The 17,889-nt window shown below is 33.3% G+C and overlaps 1 protein-coding gene across 4 annotated transcripts in view; it reads right to left on the minus strand.

Moving 5' to 3' along the window:
- Positions 1-17,889, minus strand: part of LOC126840963 (follistatin-A) — a 59,172-nt gene that overhangs the window by 319 nt on the left and 40,964 nt on the right. For all 4 annotated transcript variants that reach the window (XM_050577072.1, XM_050577071.1, XM_050577070.1 and 1 more), the window contains exons 3-6: positions 6,420-6,614; positions 5,812-6,039; positions 3,964-4,188; positions 1,716-2,003 (exon numbers count right to left, since the gene is read on the minus strand). In XM_050577072.1, the coding sequence (XP_050433029.1) occupies positions 1,716-2,003; positions 3,964-4,188; positions 5,812-6,039; positions 6,420-6,614 (936 nt within the window). The remainder of the gene's footprint in view (positions 1-1,715; positions 2,004-3,963; positions 4,189-5,811; positions 6,040-6,419; positions 6,615-17,889) is intronic.

Consider the following 17,889-nt stretch of genomic DNA (forward strand, 5'->3'; position numbering starts at 1 on the left):
ACCAAAACATACTCAGAATCGCAGGTGTGTACACATGGTTGATAAATAAATATAATTACAATAATAAACTACATCTAAGTTCACCTATTAGGCGAGTACTTATTGATTGAGGCTATTTGTTAAGTTTAATATATTTTACACATATAGGACGGGGCTAGGTATATTTTTGACAAATATGTATTAAAATTGGTCGAATCCAAGTAGGTATAATAAGTAAAGTTTGAAAAGTCTAATATCACTTAAGAAGACGTCTCATCGATGATTTTCAGTGGTAAAGTGATTTTAGAGGTAGGTATATAACAGCTATAGTAAAAAAATATAGAGGACAAGAATCAGATAATTAATTAAAAAGTTTAAAAAATGTATTTTGCATTCATTACAATACAATATTCATATAATAATAATTTATATCATAATATTGATCTACATGCATTGTAAATAACGCAAAACGCTTAAAAGTCAGAATAGAAGACAAAATTTGTCTTCTATATTTTTTATTATAGATGTTTTATCTGTAAAATTCCTTTGTAGGGCACCTTTTTCTGTTTTACATGAACGTGTTAAGATGACAACTTTTTTTTTAAATCTCTCAAGGATGCTGCCTGAAAAAAATCAACCACCAAAAACGATTCCTATTTACTGCACTGACAATTTAAACATCTAATTTTAACGGTCAAATTAAGATTTTACAAAAAATCGCCTATATACCCAACTTTTTAATAAACGTCCTCTTAAGATATATATATATATATATATATATATATATAAGATATATATTAAGTCTGGGTAAAATTCTTATCGTGTTTCGGGAGTTTTTTTTTCTTAGACAGGCTCTATTTTTTTTTTTTACCAGGGTTTTCTTTTTGGAGTTGGCTAAATCTTAAGTTTTAATGGGTCGCAGATGTATATTACAACTAGATAGCCGACTAAGAATTCACGTTGAAGTCAGGTAAACGGCCGACTTTTCATATCAAAAAGCCTTTTGCTTACATTATGATTAATGTTGATAAATTATCATAGTAAAATTAGTTTTAAGACATTTTAATTTCAGTATAATCGACTTAAAAGTTTCGCTCGTGCATATTACCTGTGTACCAAAATTTTGACTTTTGAATAACTTATTTTTTTTAAACTAAAATTACAAATTGAAATCACTAAAATTCAAGTATAAAGTATTGGAATAAATTGTCGCCTTCCGCCGATATCCAAATTGCAATTTCCAATAGGTTATTTCGATTTTATCCACTAGAAATTTGTAAACAAGGGGCTCTTTGATAGAAAAAGTCGGCCATTTTCCTGACTTCAACGATCGATACTGTTTTTATAGGAATTCGACTATTTATTTGTTGTAATACAGGGCGTTTCAAAAAGAATGCTGGGGTTTCAAACGGCTGTAGGTTGTGAAGACCTACAGCGCTCTGGTAGGGCTTGAACGAAAGACGGAGTTGTCGAGTTTCGAATTACCGCCACTAGATGTCTCTGCCGCGTTCCCGTATTATTCTTCAAATTGGTATAACCCGGTTACAACCTGGTAAAAAAAAAAAAGGACCACGAAGGGCGGGGTAGAGCGGGACCGTCATAACCATAGTGGTAACCTGTTATCATTCGGGAACACAATACTTGACAACCTACAGCCGCTTGAAACCCCACCGTTGTTTTCGAAACACAACATAATATATTCATGTTGAAGAAATATAATTGTCAATGGCGCTTACCCAAGTGCTGGTGAACGTACGGCGACCCGGTGGTCCTGTGGCAGGGGCCCGAAGCTTTGGTCTCGATGACAAAACCGGTGGCGCACGCGTCCATGAACATGTGACACCAAGAGTGATAAGTCTTATCGTTGGAACCGCAAATGGGTCCGCCGCCGTTTTCCCTGCGTTTGGTCGACTCCGTTTCCGGACATGGCAGGTCGCAGGTGACGCAACGCGGACGTCCGGTGTTGCTCTCGGTCAGGCACTTTTGACCGTTCTTGCAGCTCACCGTGGCGCACGTGGCCGACTCTGCAAAAAATTCCCCACACACGTTATTAATTATTTAAGTGCACTTACACGGGCTTAGCTCGGTATGTAATTATCTGTGGGGGTGGGGGGGGGGGCTATATAGGTAAGCATTCTTTATTCACATTTTCTATAACCATCATTTCAACATTCAAATTTTCTGCTGAAAGTTTTGACAAATAAAAATAATTGTTTAAGCTTGTCTCGTGTCGTTTGCTTTGTTTTCAAAATAGTCTCGTTTTTTAACTCGAGAAACCCGTCAATATTTTTGAAATCTCTATTGTCTCTAGGTCCTAGGCATGCCACACATAGTCTTCTTCTCGGTTCTTGGGGACGATCCACACCGTCGTGGACCACCCCTTTGGTTATTATAGTACTTAGCGGTGGACCACATTATGATCATAATTATTATTATTATTATTATCAACTGAGTGACAGCGACGTCAAAGCCGTTAAATTGTGCTCAGGTCTCAGGTTAATTGTGATGTATTATAAGGTCGGTAATATATATAGTTAATTAACGTGACTATTTAAACACCGTACTCCAAAGCGGATAAAAAATAAGTTACATTGATAAAAAGGTTTGATAGTCACTTGTACTATTTAAAAAATAACTATTATGTATAGCAACCCCATGCTCTTAGGCTGTTGCTGTATATATATTTACTCTTACAAAATTATAACCGACAATTTTTATATATTTGTTCACATATGGCTGGTTTTAAAATCGGTTTTACGTTTGTAGGTAGGTGGTTTTGAAACAAACGTTGAATATTATACATACAGGTGATTTCGAAACTAACCCCAATTTTCCATCATCAGACAGCATATAACCATTTGTTTGATGTGGAATACATTTTGCACAAACCGTGTACGACAGTGTATTTGACCGTTTAGGAAAATTCTAGTATTTTGGAACTAGTCGCCTCTAATATATTATTATTATTGTTTTTTTTTTACATCTGACGCGATAACCGTATAAAATCCGACATTTGTCATATTATTATTATTATTATTACAAGTTTAGTCGCGCGTCCGGTATTTTATAATAAAATATAACATAGTGTATTATTGCGAAAACAGGTGGACCCCCTTCTCGCAGACGGATAATAACAATATAATTTTTAGGGGTAGGGATGAAGGGATGGAAGGGGGTGGCTCGCGGTACAGCGGTCGAGACGGGACACTGTTTAATGTACTTTTGAAACGCTGGCACTTTGATGGGTTGTAAAACGTGGCGGATTTTGTAGTGCGAAGCGTCTAGACGGTCTAATGAGACCAACTGCCGCCGCCGCCGCCGCCGTCGCCGGGTGGTAAAGTAAAGTATATAATATAATATATGTTGGGCGAAAAAAACATTGTGTTTGTAGCACTAAAAACTTCTACCTACCTACCTACGGACCTACATAAAAACCGTCGTACAAGCGGGGCGGCATGGGGTTGAGAGCAACGACTCGGGTGTATATGGAAATGAGAGAGAGAGAGCAACATAAACTACCGTTCAGCGCATAGTACAGACAACTCGGAACATCTATTTCGGTTAGAGGGACCTTACACTACTGATCGGTACAGAGAAAGGTAGGTAACTGAAGCGTTTTATAGAAATATCGCTCAATCCTTTTAGAGGTCATTTAAAATGAATATTGGCTGGAATCGGATTCGGACATTTTAAACAACCGTATCGAACCGCCAACCTACAGATTTTTGTGAAAAAAAATTAACTATGAATTTTACAGGGGAAATACGGTACATTTTCAACGTGGCCTTTGAGCGCTATTAGAAGGGCAGACATAGAAAGAGGGCTAAGCCACCTTAGTTATGACTATGCCCTTTACCCTGGTAGTCCTTTCGGCCCTTGTTTTTTGTCTCGCCAACAGCATCAGCTGCATCTTAATGTTTTCTTATAGGAACGATTTTTTATGGATTATGATGCCAAAGTAATTTTTTATTACTGTGAACTCACTTTTGCACCGGCCCTTGTAAGCGATCGGAATGGCTTTGCCCATTCGACAGGCGGCTTCGCGCAAATGGCACGCGCTTTGGTATGTACGTCCGTCAGAACCGCAGACCAACTTGGACGGAGATAAGCCCTGCGAACAGTAGGATGCGCATTTCACACAGTGAGGCATCAAGTTTTGGTCCTGAAGACAATATTTTCCTCCGGGGCAGGACACCTTGTCACACGAGTCTGCAACGAGAAAACAACAGTAGGTTTAATACTTTATGATTTTGCCTAATTTATTGCCATTAAATGGGATAGCATTTAATGAGAAGCCTACGACAATCGTTTAACAAAATATGTTAAGGGGCTTTAAAGCGGTCTACGTTTTCGGACGTTTTTGACGTAAAAGCTAGACAAAATTTCTACTACTCGGGTTAAGCAGTTTTGACACGGATATTATGTCTTTTGGCCCCCGGGGGGTCAATAAGAAAATTCGCGCGTTACGCTGAACGTTACCGAGGAGAATTTGTGCGTGTGGCGCGATCTAGCGGTTGTGTTTTCAAGGAAAGAACTGATAAATAATTATCTGATAAGATATGAGAGATAAGAGATAAGAGATAAAAGATTATATACAGGGTGTTACAGCATGAAAGGTAAGTAATAGGTGATTGAACATCTGGGGCACCTCCAAATAAGCCCCCCGTTTTCATTTTTTTGATAAGTAAAAAATTGAAGGTTTCGACAGTTGAGTAAAAAAATAAAGACTTAAAAAAAAAAATTATTCCATGTTATTCAGTGCAAAAAGCTCACCTTAAAAGAGGGGTCACATCATTTTCAGTCCCTTTCGGCCCCTAACTCAAAAAATGATAAGAGAAAAATGATTAGATACCAGAAATAAATGATAAGTGATAAAAGATAAATTCTAAGACATAATTGATAAGAGATAAAAGAAAAGAGATAATTGGTAAGAGATAAACGATTAGAGACTAGAGGTAAGAAATAAATGATAAGAGAAGAGTTAAGGGCTGAAAAAGACTGAAAATGATGGGACCCCTCTTTTAAGGTTAGCTTTTTGCACTGAATAACATGGAATAACTTTTTGTTTTTTTAAGTCATTATCTTTTTACTTAACTGTCGAAACTTTAAATTTTTTAATTATCGAAAAAATGAATACGGGGGGCTTATTTGGGGGTCTCCTAGATGTCCAATCATCTATTACTTACCTTTCATGCTGGAACACCTTGTATATATTATATATTAAAATATATATGGATATAAATATATATCCATATGTATTAAAATATATAAGGATACAAGGATATATAAGGATATAACTAATATATAAATAAGGATAGTAAAATTAATTTGTTAGGTCGCCACTTACTTACTGGCGAACCACGGAAATTAATTTATGAGAAATGTTAAATGTTAACACACATGATTAAGACTATACTGTCATCATATATCGCAAGGAGATTACAGATTGGAAATAGTCATATAATTATTATGACATATCCATGTATTGATGTATCTGCATGAAGTGTGGTGGATACTCTTAACTTTTTTGGCAACCTTACTGGGTTATGTAGGAAACAGATTTTTGATTTTTTTGCTTTGTTCATGTAAAAATATTCGGGTTAAATACGGAGAAAATTGCAAATTTAATATATTTAATTACAAGAAAAAGACAATTTTTAAAATGAAAATTGACTCCCTACACAACATATAAAGTAGCCAAAGAACTCTAATCTCTTAACATATTTGAAATCGAACCATCCTATGTAGCCGAAATCTTGTCTGGCTTTTTGGTCTTAATTTGTACTAATGTATTGATTTATTTTTTTTACAAAAGCTCATGATGCTACTTACTTTGACATAATCCGTGGTAGTCCACAACTAGAGACTGGTCTCTGGTTCTACACGACCTCTTCTTCAACCGGCATAACGACTTGTACGACACGCCGTCCGTGCCGCAGACCGGGCCCTTTACCCTAAGTCCATCGTGTCGCTTACAATTTGGCGAACAAATGCATTTTGGAGAACCCGATCGCATCACACAGGTTTTTCCAGAACCGCATTCCACTCCGGCACACGATCCTAAACGATTTTGTGAATTCAGTAAACAGTCTACAGGTAGAAATCAAAATAGCAAAGCCCAGGATGCGACCAGATGTATATACCAGAATATGGAACTGAAAGGGAGAGAGGAGACAATCTTTGCCGGTACCATTTTTGGCCCAATCAAGCAGACTACATTTATTATTGACACGTTTAACTTTGACACATTAGTGTTTACATTAGCTGTTGGTTTGCACCGACTGTGCTTGAAAACTTAAGCGTAGTTTAACTATACTGAAACTATATAAGTTAAAATTTATTTGAAATTTTTGTATAGTTGGCGCAAACAAGCGATTCGACTATACTTGTATACTTTGTCATGATTTCAATTAATTAACAATATTTTTCTCTGTCTTTACCTTTGCACCGTGTACAAGGCACGCCGTCGCCCAAAACTCTCCAGAAAAACAGCGCTCCCGAGTCCAAGTCCGCCGGACTCCAAGACGTGGAAACCGAACTTCCACCAAGTTCGCAACAAGTCTCTTTGGACACACGTTCTGCTATGAGATCCTTGCACAGACCGGTCTTGCCCATGGACGCCCAGCATATACCGGCTGTAACAGTGTAAAAGGTATTGTATTAATTCATTACACTGAAAGTGAACAAATTTGTGCTCATTTGGCTTATGACATGAGCTGTTATTATAAATGGGAATGTCTTGAAAATTCTCCTTTAACGGTCGAGTATTCAGGTCAACCCTTGGCTTGTGCCAATAGCAGGGTTGGACTAGCTCTACACCACGGTTAGGTTACCACTACAGTTAGGTAAAAACAAAATAGTTGATTTATTATGTACGTTATACATATATTAAATTGATATTTTTCACCGCTACTAATATATTTTTCAACGCTGTACTTTGTTTGAACAACTTCAGTGTACACAATTAGGATAAGGCGTTTCATATTGTTTTAATGCAGTTTTCATGGAAATTCCCACACCCCTGGGCCTCGCCCTCCTGGAAACAGTCACAAGGGTTGTTTGGGTAAACGTACAACAGGTGAAAATTTGAAATCCAAAAGAAACAATACAAAATGAATTTATGGCCGTGTGACAGTTTTAGTGAAAAAACATAATATTATATACATTATTATGATATGACACCAGTAAGAAATATAGAGTTTAATTTAAATATATATATATATATATACATAAACGTTTGAACGCCGCACGTGTGCTATCAACACTAGTAATTGAAGTGCATTGTAATCCAATTTTGGATATTATATATTCTTGTACAATGTATATAGTAGGTATAAGATTTATGATTTATAAAAATTATTATACCCACAAACGGGTTTGGTTGTATATTTTTACCAACTCATTAATCATATATAAACGCAATCCTACATTTAAATTCGACAATATACATTAGTAGCTGTTGTAAAGTGTATAAGTTTATTAAATATTATTATTATTTAAATGATGATGCGGTACGAGTGAGAATATACATTAACCACAACAATGTAACGTGAATTAGGCTTGATCAAGTTTAATTTAAACTTCATCGTATATTGATGATGTTTTATTTCCAAGTTTGTTGATTTTTTTTCCTCGAAAATTAGGTTAGAAGCTGTTTTTAATTGATTTTAAACGCATATTAAAATCAAATACAAATATAGAATGTATTGTGTACAGATTACTTTATGGAAAACGTTTAACAACAACAATTGCCTACATTGCTTGACATAAATTAATTACAAAGCGGACTTCTTGTAATATATTATTATTATTATTGTGTTAAATTCGAGTAATTATATTATAAACAACCGGTTGGAAGTGAAAAATAATATCATGTTCTGGTTGTAAAGTTACATAAACGCTGTGACGTATGTTAAAAATCGTTTGGCAAAACAAAAGCCACATTATGTACCTGAAAAGAATAACATATAAGAACACCTAAAAATGCAACCTGGCCACAAAACGACTACAAAGAAAGTAATACTTGCATCTTATTAAATATAAATCGAAACAATCGCGCGCGTGTAATTGATAACTAATTGTTGTCATATTATTTTGTCTTAAAAACTGGTTTATTACACAACAAAAAAACCACTATGTATGTATTGTCGTATCAAATTATAAAATGTTAACATTATGCACCGTATAAAACAAACTTAGTCAAAAATTAAGTTAACTTAAATATTTACAATTACATTGATTAGATGTAATATATCAGATATCAATATATGCGAGGAGGAAAGGGAAAAGGGGGACCTCTTGTCGAGAGAGTCCAAATTGCAGGACAAGTCAACACCATCATTCAGGGTTGGAAACATATTTAAAGGAAAAAAATAATATGTTAACTGCTTAATTTTCGGTTGAATTTCATTCCTTATGTACGTAAAATAAAAAACTGGCAACATTTCAACACTCTAAAAAGTTTTTATCTAAAAAAAAACCCATTTTCCGAAAATAAGTGTAAGTTTAGATATTATTTGATAGATTGGATAAAAAAAATGTAAAAATGCCATTCCCCATTTATGGTCACATAGTTTTTAGAATCAATAGTATTTTACAAAATGGGTAAACAAGCTGAACTAATATTATTAATGATGAATTTTTAATGGACTATTTTCAAATGGAATGAAATATCAAGTGGTCATAGGTAAAGGGATATCCACTCTATAAAATGTATTGTATTGGATTTTTTTAATAAACAACTTTTATGGACAAGGGGTAAAATTTATCACAATCCTTAAATAATCAATAAAAAGGTTAGGTTAGGTTAGGTTAGGTTGCTTAGGTTTGGTTTGATTAGTTAGTTTGGTTAGGTTTGGTTGGGCAAACTTAACCAGTGCGCGCTTCCTCGATCTTAATAATATAGATCTCGTACGGTGTAATAGCGTCTGCACGTATGTAGTATAGGTGTACTCGGCAGACGTCATCGCACTTATATAATTACACTGTCGTGCATACACAAGTATACTTATAGGTATGTTCTATCCCCCGTGTGTGTGTGTTTGAACATAATATAGGTCAGACGACACATTATCGCCACAGCCGGCGCGACCCTTGAATTATCTGTCGTCTGACACACTTTGGTATAATATAATATATACAGTATATTATATAGTACCATCTATACAGGGTGGTACACTCAAGAACAAGACACTAATTTTTTTTTTTTTTTGTCTTAAAACAATTGCAATTGTATAGAGTTCTTTTTGAAAACATAACCTACCAACCAGGATTGAAAGTGGACCTTTCTAAGTAGTCAAAATTCGGTGGGGCTTTCATTTAAAACATATCTCTTATCCCTTATCTCTCTTATCTCTTATCTCTCTTACCTTATCAGATAAATCAGCTGTTAATTTTCGTTATGATAACACAACTCGATTTTTCCGGGTCTGCGCCAAAGCAAAGACTTAAAAGCTCAAGTACTTGAGGTTTCAACGCACTGATGATAGTATAATCGTTTTGAATATTATAACTATATCAAAATTGGGCAACCTATTGTAACTATACAAAAGTGTAAAAAAAAATAATTTGAAAAAGTCTATCAAGTAGTATACATGTGTTTTCTAAGATATTAATTGGGTCGTAGTTAACCAAGTACCAATCACCCTGTACATGTATATGGAACCTATTAAGTACAAGGTATAACGCAGCGACACGTGTTAAAATAGATTTGATTTTAATTACAACCGCGTCCCAGACGGACGGATTAGGCGAATTCCGGTTTAAATAATATAAACCGTCTGCAGCTCGTCTAGGTTGGTCTAAGAAAGCATTTAATTTGGGGGGTGGGTGAACCTCTAAAAAGAAAACGTTTAGATCAATTTGCATTGTTATAATGGGGCCAATCAGAAACAAACATTATTTTCTGTGATCTGTCTCACCTTGGAGTGTAAGTTTTTTCATTTTGAATTTCCGACATTGATCTTGACTTTGGAATAAAAGAGAGACGAGCAGTCAAAGCATAATATGCAGAATTAAGAAATATAATGTAACAATAGACTATTCCTAACATAGCAGATAATATTATGCATAACAGAAGTAGCTGAAGAATTTTACAGCAACAGCCAATACTGCAAAATAAAAATGGTTTCCAACGTTCACTTATTTTTAACTTGAGAAATCATTTCAAGAACCCTGTACCGAAACCACCATCTTAATTTAACACAATATTATAATACCAATTTGTATCCCTACTTGAACTTTGCGCATAAATTACACAGTAATTAATTATTTCCAGTTTACTTTAAGTTCTAGTAGTGTGTTGTTCACTTGTGGTCTAGTGGATGTTTATCAGGTTATTAGGATTTTAGATTACACGGATTTGTAGAGACACGCCTGTAAAAAGATCTAACAAAACATGTCCAACAATTATGTAAGATGTTTTAAATAACAAATTATGCGGTACTTAAAGTGTTGTAAACTGCAAATTGACTGCACGTGGATAGACACATATATGTATTGTATAAAATTGTAACCGTTTAGAGTAGCAATGAACCCGAAAAATAAATTACTAGTATAGCAGCATATATATATATAAAAAAAACCCTAATTATATACTTAATAAACTTATAAAACTACCGTGTCGACTGTTAGCTATAAACTGGCATGCAATTATTAGCCCAAAGCAGTATTAATAATAGTAAAAAAAAAAATTATTTCAAACTCTAAAATTTGTGTAATAAAAATTTACACCTAAAAGTTTCGTTTTTAAACGAAAATCGGCTTCCTACATATAACACGGTAAAGTAGCTAAAAAAAACTCTAACCACTTTACAAAAAATAAAAATATCGAGCCACCCTAAGTAGTCGAACTTTTGTCTAGCATTTTTTTGGTCCAAAATACCACTAAAATGGCGTTTACTCGTCGAGAACAAACTGTACCCAACACGTTTAACCTTTTAGAAATTATTCTGTAAATAAATTGACACGGTCGGAATTTATTATTAACCCCCCCCCCTTTTTTTCTTTAAAATTGTCTTCAAAGTCAGATAAGTCAACCGCTTCTCTATCAAAAATATACCTACTTATTAAAAACTGGTGAGTTGTATTGATATTCGATATTTGTACACCAGCTACAAAATGGCGTGGAAGTCTTTTTTTAAGACAGATTTTATTACTTTTAGTTAATATATAGTTATTATCTTAGCCTAACCGGTACGGGCAACGACTCGAATGTGCTGGTTTTTTTTATTATATTGAAATTATTGGAAATAAATATAATATGTATATATTTTATAGATACCGAAAAGAGATTATAGAGTTTTATTGGGTCATTCGTTTATTTTTATAAATATTTTTTATATATTTATTTAAATTCAATTCTATAATAAATTTAATTGGAACAATAAAAAATAAAACTGAGTTTAATAAAATGTTGTTTGGTTAGAATGGTATTTTACCTTAGCTAAGATAGGGTTAGAGTTAGAGCACATAATGTTTCACAAAAAAATGTCATCATAGTCATATACAGTTATTAATATTATTGTTTAGATTCAATTTTTAGATGTGTATTTAGACTCCAACGCTGAAAAGGTTATGACTATTTAGATACATTTTTTTTTTTTGTAATAAGAAAACATTTAAAAATAGTATTATCTATTGTTTTTTTTTTGTAAATCTAGACTTTAACAGTCCCCGTCCCAATCTTACCTAAATGGTACAGTTGATACAATTATTTAAATGTACAAAATGAATAGGCTTAAGAGTATACTTGTGCAGCGATATCAACAACTTATGAAAAGTTCATTTTTGAAATTCTTGAAAAATTTGATACTTCAAGTCAATTTTGAATGACCCATTTTAGCGCTAATTATTGTACACTTTGACATATTTTTCTTAAATACACTTTTAAAATAAACCTATATTATTTTGTTTTAATATCACATTTATAAAAGTCATAAAGCCTTTTGAACTTTCACTGTCGAACAGTTATAAAATGCAAGTACATATTATTTCTGAAGATTCTGGATTTCCCCTGTCATAATAATAGTTGTTTTTTAGCTTCGATGCAAAGCGAGAAGGTATTGGTTTTACTCTGATGTATGTTTTTTTTTTATCTGTATACACTGTAACTTCTTTAATACTGGACCAATTCCTTCGAATAGCAACTCTATAAATCGCAATTTTCATCTAGTTGGTACTTTGGGGGGTAAAAGTTGAAAAAGTTTAACTCTTCACAGGCGTAAGTTGAAAAAACAAAAAAAAAACCGTACGAGTTTTTAAGTTAGAACTTTTACTGGCTATAGCTTCGAGAAAAACAGTCGGATCGAGTTGAAATTTATAAGAAATATTTATTTAGTATGCCCGCGCACGTCAGTTATATCAAATTTGAATTTAACCCAATGCCCACCCCCCTAGGGGGGGTACAGGTTTTTTTGTTTTTCGGGGTTTTTAGCCGTAATTTTAAGACCTTTGGGTTGAAAATTTGCCAGTAGTTGGAACTCATATGTATCCATAACATATTAAACGGAAAAATAATTCGGCACTACAGTTTTTTTTTAATAGCCGGAAAACTGTGTTTTCGCAGATTGCGTATATTTTAACAAAAAACACTTAAAATCTTAAAAAAATTGTTATCAAATCATTAAAACAATTTTATGTAGATCTATGCAGAATGATACTATTGAGTTTTGTGCTCAAGTAACACTTTTGACTTTAAGTTGACACAAAGTTCAATTTTTTTTTTTTTTTACTTAAGTTCTTTCTGGCTGATTAAAATTGAGAACTGATAACAAATTCGTAATCACCGACCCCAAAAACATATAATTTGACCCCTTTTAATGCCTTTTTCACAAAAATCCAGAAAAATGTTTTAGCTTCGATGCAAAGCGAGAAGGTATTGGTTTTACTCTGATGTATGTTTTTTTTTTATCTGTATACACTGTAACTTCTTTAATACTGGACCAATTCCTTCGAATAGCAACTCTATAAATCGCAATTTTCATCTAGTTGGTACTTTGGGGGGTAAAAGTTGAAAAAGTTTAACTCTTCACAGGCGTAAGTTGAAAAAACAAAAAAAAAACCGTACGAGTTTTTAAGTTAGAACTTTTACTGGCTATAGCTTCGAGAAAAACAGTCGGATCGAGTTGAAATTTATAAGAAATATTTATTTAGTATGCCCGCGCACGTCAGTTATATCAAATTTGAATTTAACCCAATGCCCACCCCCCTAGGGGGGGTACAGGTTTTTTTGTTTTTCGGGGTTTTTAGCCGTAATTTTAAGACCTTTGGGTTGAAAATTTGCCAGTAGTTGGAACTCATATGTATCCATAACATATTAAACGGAAAAATAATTCGGCACTACAGTTTTTTTTTAATAGCCGGAAAACTGTGTTTTCGCAGATTGCGTATATTTTAACAAAAAACACTTAAAATCTTAAAAAAATTGTTATCAAATCATTAAAACAATTTTATGTAGATCTATGCAGAATGATACTATTGAGTTTTGTGCTCAAGTAACACTTTTGACTTTAAGTTGACACAAAGTTCAATTTTTTTTTTTTTTTACTTAAGTTCTTTCTGGCTGATTAAAATTGAGAACTGATAACAAATTCGTAATCACCGACCCTAAAAACATATAATTTGACCCCTTTTAATGCCTTTTTCACAAAAATCCAGAAAAATGTTTTAGCTTCGATGCAAAGCGAGAAGGTATTGGTTTTACTCTGATGTATGTTTTTTTTTTATCTGTATACACTGTAACTTCTTTAATACTGGACCAATTCCTTCGAATAGCAACTCTATAAATCGCAATTTTCATCTAGTTGATACTTTGGGGGGGTAAAAGTTGAAAAAGTTTAACTCTTCACAGGCGTAAGTTGAAAAAACAAAAAAAAAAACGTACGAGTTTTTAAGTTAGAACTTTTACTGGCTATAGCTTCGAGAAAAACAGTCGGATCGAGTTGAAATTTATAAGAAATATTTATTTAGTATGCCCGCGCACGTCAGTTATATCAAATTTGAATTTAACCCAATGCCCACCCCCCTAGGGGGGGTACAGGTTTTTTTGTTTTTCGGGGTTTTTAGCCGTAATTTTAAGACCTTTGGGTTGAAAATTTGCCAGTAGTTGGAACTCATATGTATCCATAACATATTAAACGGAAAAATAATTCGGCACTACAGTTTTTTTTTAATAGCCGGAAAACTGTGTTTTCGCAGATTGCGTATATTTTAACAAAAAACACTTAAAATCTTAAAAAAATTGTTATCAAATCATTAAAACAATTTTATGTAGATCTATGCAGAATGATACTATTGAGTTTTGTGCTCAAGTAACACTTTTGACTTTAAGTTGACACAAAGTTCAATTTTTTTTTTTTTTTACTTAAGTTCTTTCTGGCTGATTAAAATTGAGAACTGATAACAAATTCGTAATCACCGACCCCAAAAACATATAATTTGACCCCTTTTAATGCCTTTTTCACAAAAATCCAGAAAAATGTTTTAGCTTCGATGCAAAGCGAGAAGGTATTGGTTTTACTCTGATGTATGTTTTTTTTTTATCTGTATACACTGTAACTTCTTTAATACTGGACCAATTCCTTCGAATAGCAACTCTATAAATCGCAATTTTCATCTAGTTGGTACTTTGGGGGGGTAAAAGTTGAAAAAGTTTAACTCTTCACAGGCGTAAGTTGAAAAAACAAAAAAAAAACCGTACGAGTTTTTAAGTTAGAACTTTTACTGGCTATAGCTTCGAGAAAAACAGTCGGATCGAGTTGAAATTTATAAGAAATATTTATTTAGTATGCCCGCGCACGTCAGTTATATCAAATTTGAATTTAACCCAATGCCCACCCCCCTAGGGGGGGTACAGGTTTTTTTGTTTTTCGGGGTTTTTAGCCGTAATTTTAAGACCTTTGGGTTGAAAATTTGCCAGTAGTTGGAACTCATATGTATCCATAACATATTAAACGGAAAAATAATTCGGCACTACAGTTTTTTTTTAATAGCCGGAAAACTGTGTTTTCGCAGATTGCGTATATTTTAACAAAAAACACTTAAAATCTTAAAAAAATTGTTATCAAATCATTAAAACAATTTTATGTAGATCTATGCAGAATGATACTATTGAGTTTTGTGCTCAAGTAACACTTTTGACTTTAAGTTGACACAAAGTTCAATTTTTTTTTTTTTTTACTTAAGTTCTTTCTGGCTGATTAAAATTGAGAACTGATAACAAATTCGTAATCACCGACCCCAAAAACATATAATTTGACCCCTTTTAATGCCTTTTTCACAAAAATCCAGAAAAATGTTTTAGCTTCGATGCAAAGCGAGAAGGTATTGGTTTTACTCTGATGTATGTTTTTTTTTTATCTGTATACACTGTAACTTCTTTAATACTGGACCAATTCCTTCGAATAGCAACTCTATAAATCGCAATTTTCATCTAGTTGGTACTTTGGGGGGTAAAAGTTGAAAAAGTTTAACTCTTCACAGGCGTAAGTTGAAAAAACAAAAAAAAAAACCGTACGAGTTTTTAAGTTAGAACTTTTACTGGCTATAGCTTCGAGAAAAACAGTCGGATCGAGTTGAAATTTATAAGAAATATTTATTTAGTATGCCCGCGCACGTCAGTTATATCAAATTTGAATTTAACCCAATGCCCACCCCCCTAGGGGGGGTACAGGTTTTTTTGTTTTTCGGGGTTTTTAGCCGTAATTTTAAGACCTTTGGGTTGAAAATTTGCCAGTAGTTGGAACTCATATGTATCCATAACATATTAAACGGAAAAATAATTCGGCACTACAGTTTTTTTTTAATAGCCGGAAAACTGTGTTTTCGCAGATTGCGTATATTTTAACAAAAAACACTTAAAATCTTAAAAAAATTGTTATCAAATCATTAAAACAATTTTATGTAGATCTATGCAGAATGATACTATTGAGTTTTGTGCTCAAGTAACACTTTTGACTTTAAGTTGACACAAAGTTCAATTTTTTTTTTTTTTTACTTAAGTTCTTTCTGGCTGATTAAAATTGAGAACTGATAACAAATTCGTAATCACCGACCCCAAAAACATATAATTTGACCCCTTTTAATGCCTTTTTCACAAAAATCCAGAAAAATGTTTTAGCTTCGATGCAAAGCGAGAAGGTATTGGTTTTACTCTGATGTATGTTTTTTTTTTATCTGTATACACTGTAACTTCTTTAATACTGGACCAATTCCTTCGAATAGCAACTCTATAAATCGCAATTTTCATCTAGTTGGTACTTTGGGGGGGTAAAAGTTGAAAAAGTTTAACTCTTCACAGGCGTAAGTTGAAAAAACAAAAAAAAAAACCGTACGAGTTTTTAAGTTAGAACTTTTACTGGCTATAGCTTCGAGAAAAACAGTCGGATCGAGTTGAAATTTATAAGAAATATTTATTTAGTATGCCCGCGCACGTCAGTTATATCAAATTTGAATTTAACCCAATGCCCACCCCCCTAGGGGGGTACAGGTTTTTTTGTTTTTCGGGGTTTTTAGCCGTAATTTTAAGACCTTTGGGTTGAAAATTTGCCAGTAGTTGGAACTCATATGTATCCATAACATATTAAACGGAAAAATAATTCGGCACTACAGTTTTTTTTTAATAGCCGGAAAACTGTGTTTTCGCAGATTGCGTATATTTTAACAAAAAACACTTAAAATCTTAAAAAAATTGTTATCAAATCATTAAAACAATTTTATGTAGATCTATGCAGAATGATACTATTGAGTTTTGTGCTCAAGTAACACTTTTGACTTTAAGTTGACACAAAGTTCAATTTTTTTTTTTTTTTACTTAAGTTCTTTCTGGCTGATTAAAATTGAGAACTGATAACAAATTCGTAATCACCGACCCCAAAAACATATAATTTGACCCCTTTTAATGCCTTTTTCACAAAAATCCAGAAAAATGTTTTAGCTTCGATGCAAAGCGAGAAGGTATTGGTTTTACTCTGATGTATGTTTTTTTTTTATCTGTATACACTGTAACTTCTTTAATACTGGACCAATTCCTTCGAATAGCAACTCTATAAATCGCAATTTTCATCTAGTTGGTACTTTGGGGGGTAAAAGTTGAAAAAGTTTAACTCTTCACAGGCGTAAGTTGAAAAAACAAAAAAAAAACCGTACGAGTTTTTAAGTTAGAACTTTTACTGGCTATAGCTTCGAGAAAAACAGTCGGATCGAGTTGAAATTTATAAGAAATATTTATTTAGTATGCCCGCGCACGTCAGTTATATCAAATTTGAATTTAACCCAATGCCCACCCCCCTAGGGGGGGTACAGGTTTTTTTGTTTTTCGGGGTTTTTAGCCGTAATTTTAAGACCTTTGGGTTGAAAATTTGCCAGTAGTTGGAACTCATATGTATCCATAACATATTAAACGGAAAAATAATTCGGCACTACAGTTTTTTTTTAATAGCCGGAAAACTGTGTTTTCGCAGATTGCGTATATTTTAACAAAAAACACTTAAAATCTTAAAAAAATTGTTATCAAATCATTAAAACAATTTTATGTAGATCTATGCAGAATGATACTATTGAGTTTTGTGCTCAAGTAACACTTTTGACTTTAAGTTGACACAAAGTTCAATTTTTTTTTTTTTTTACTTAAGTTCTTTCTGGCTGATTAAAATTGAGAACTGATAACAAATTCGTAATCACCGACCCCAAAAACATATAATTTGACCCCTTTTAATGCCTTTTTCACAAAAATCCAGAAAAATGTTTTAGCTTCGATGCAAAGCGAGAAGGTATTGGTTTTACTCTGATGTATGTTTTTTTTTTATCTGTATACACTGTAACTTCTTTAATACTGGACCAATTCCTTCGAATAGCAACTCTATAAATCGCAATTTTCATCTAGTTGGTACTTTGGGGGGGTAAAAGTTGAAA

The sequence above is a fragment of the Adelges cooleyi genome, unplaced genomic scaffold (genome assembly GCF_023614345.1).
Source record: "Adelges cooleyi isolate 19-005CV unplaced genomic scaffold, UGA_ACOO_1.1 ACOO_flye_CR_arks_rails_tigmint_CR_PRNA_376, whole genome shotgun sequence".
In the NCBI taxonomy this organism is placed as follows: domain Eukaryota; kingdom Metazoa; phylum Arthropoda; class Insecta; order Hemiptera; family Adelgidae; genus Adelges; species Adelges cooleyi.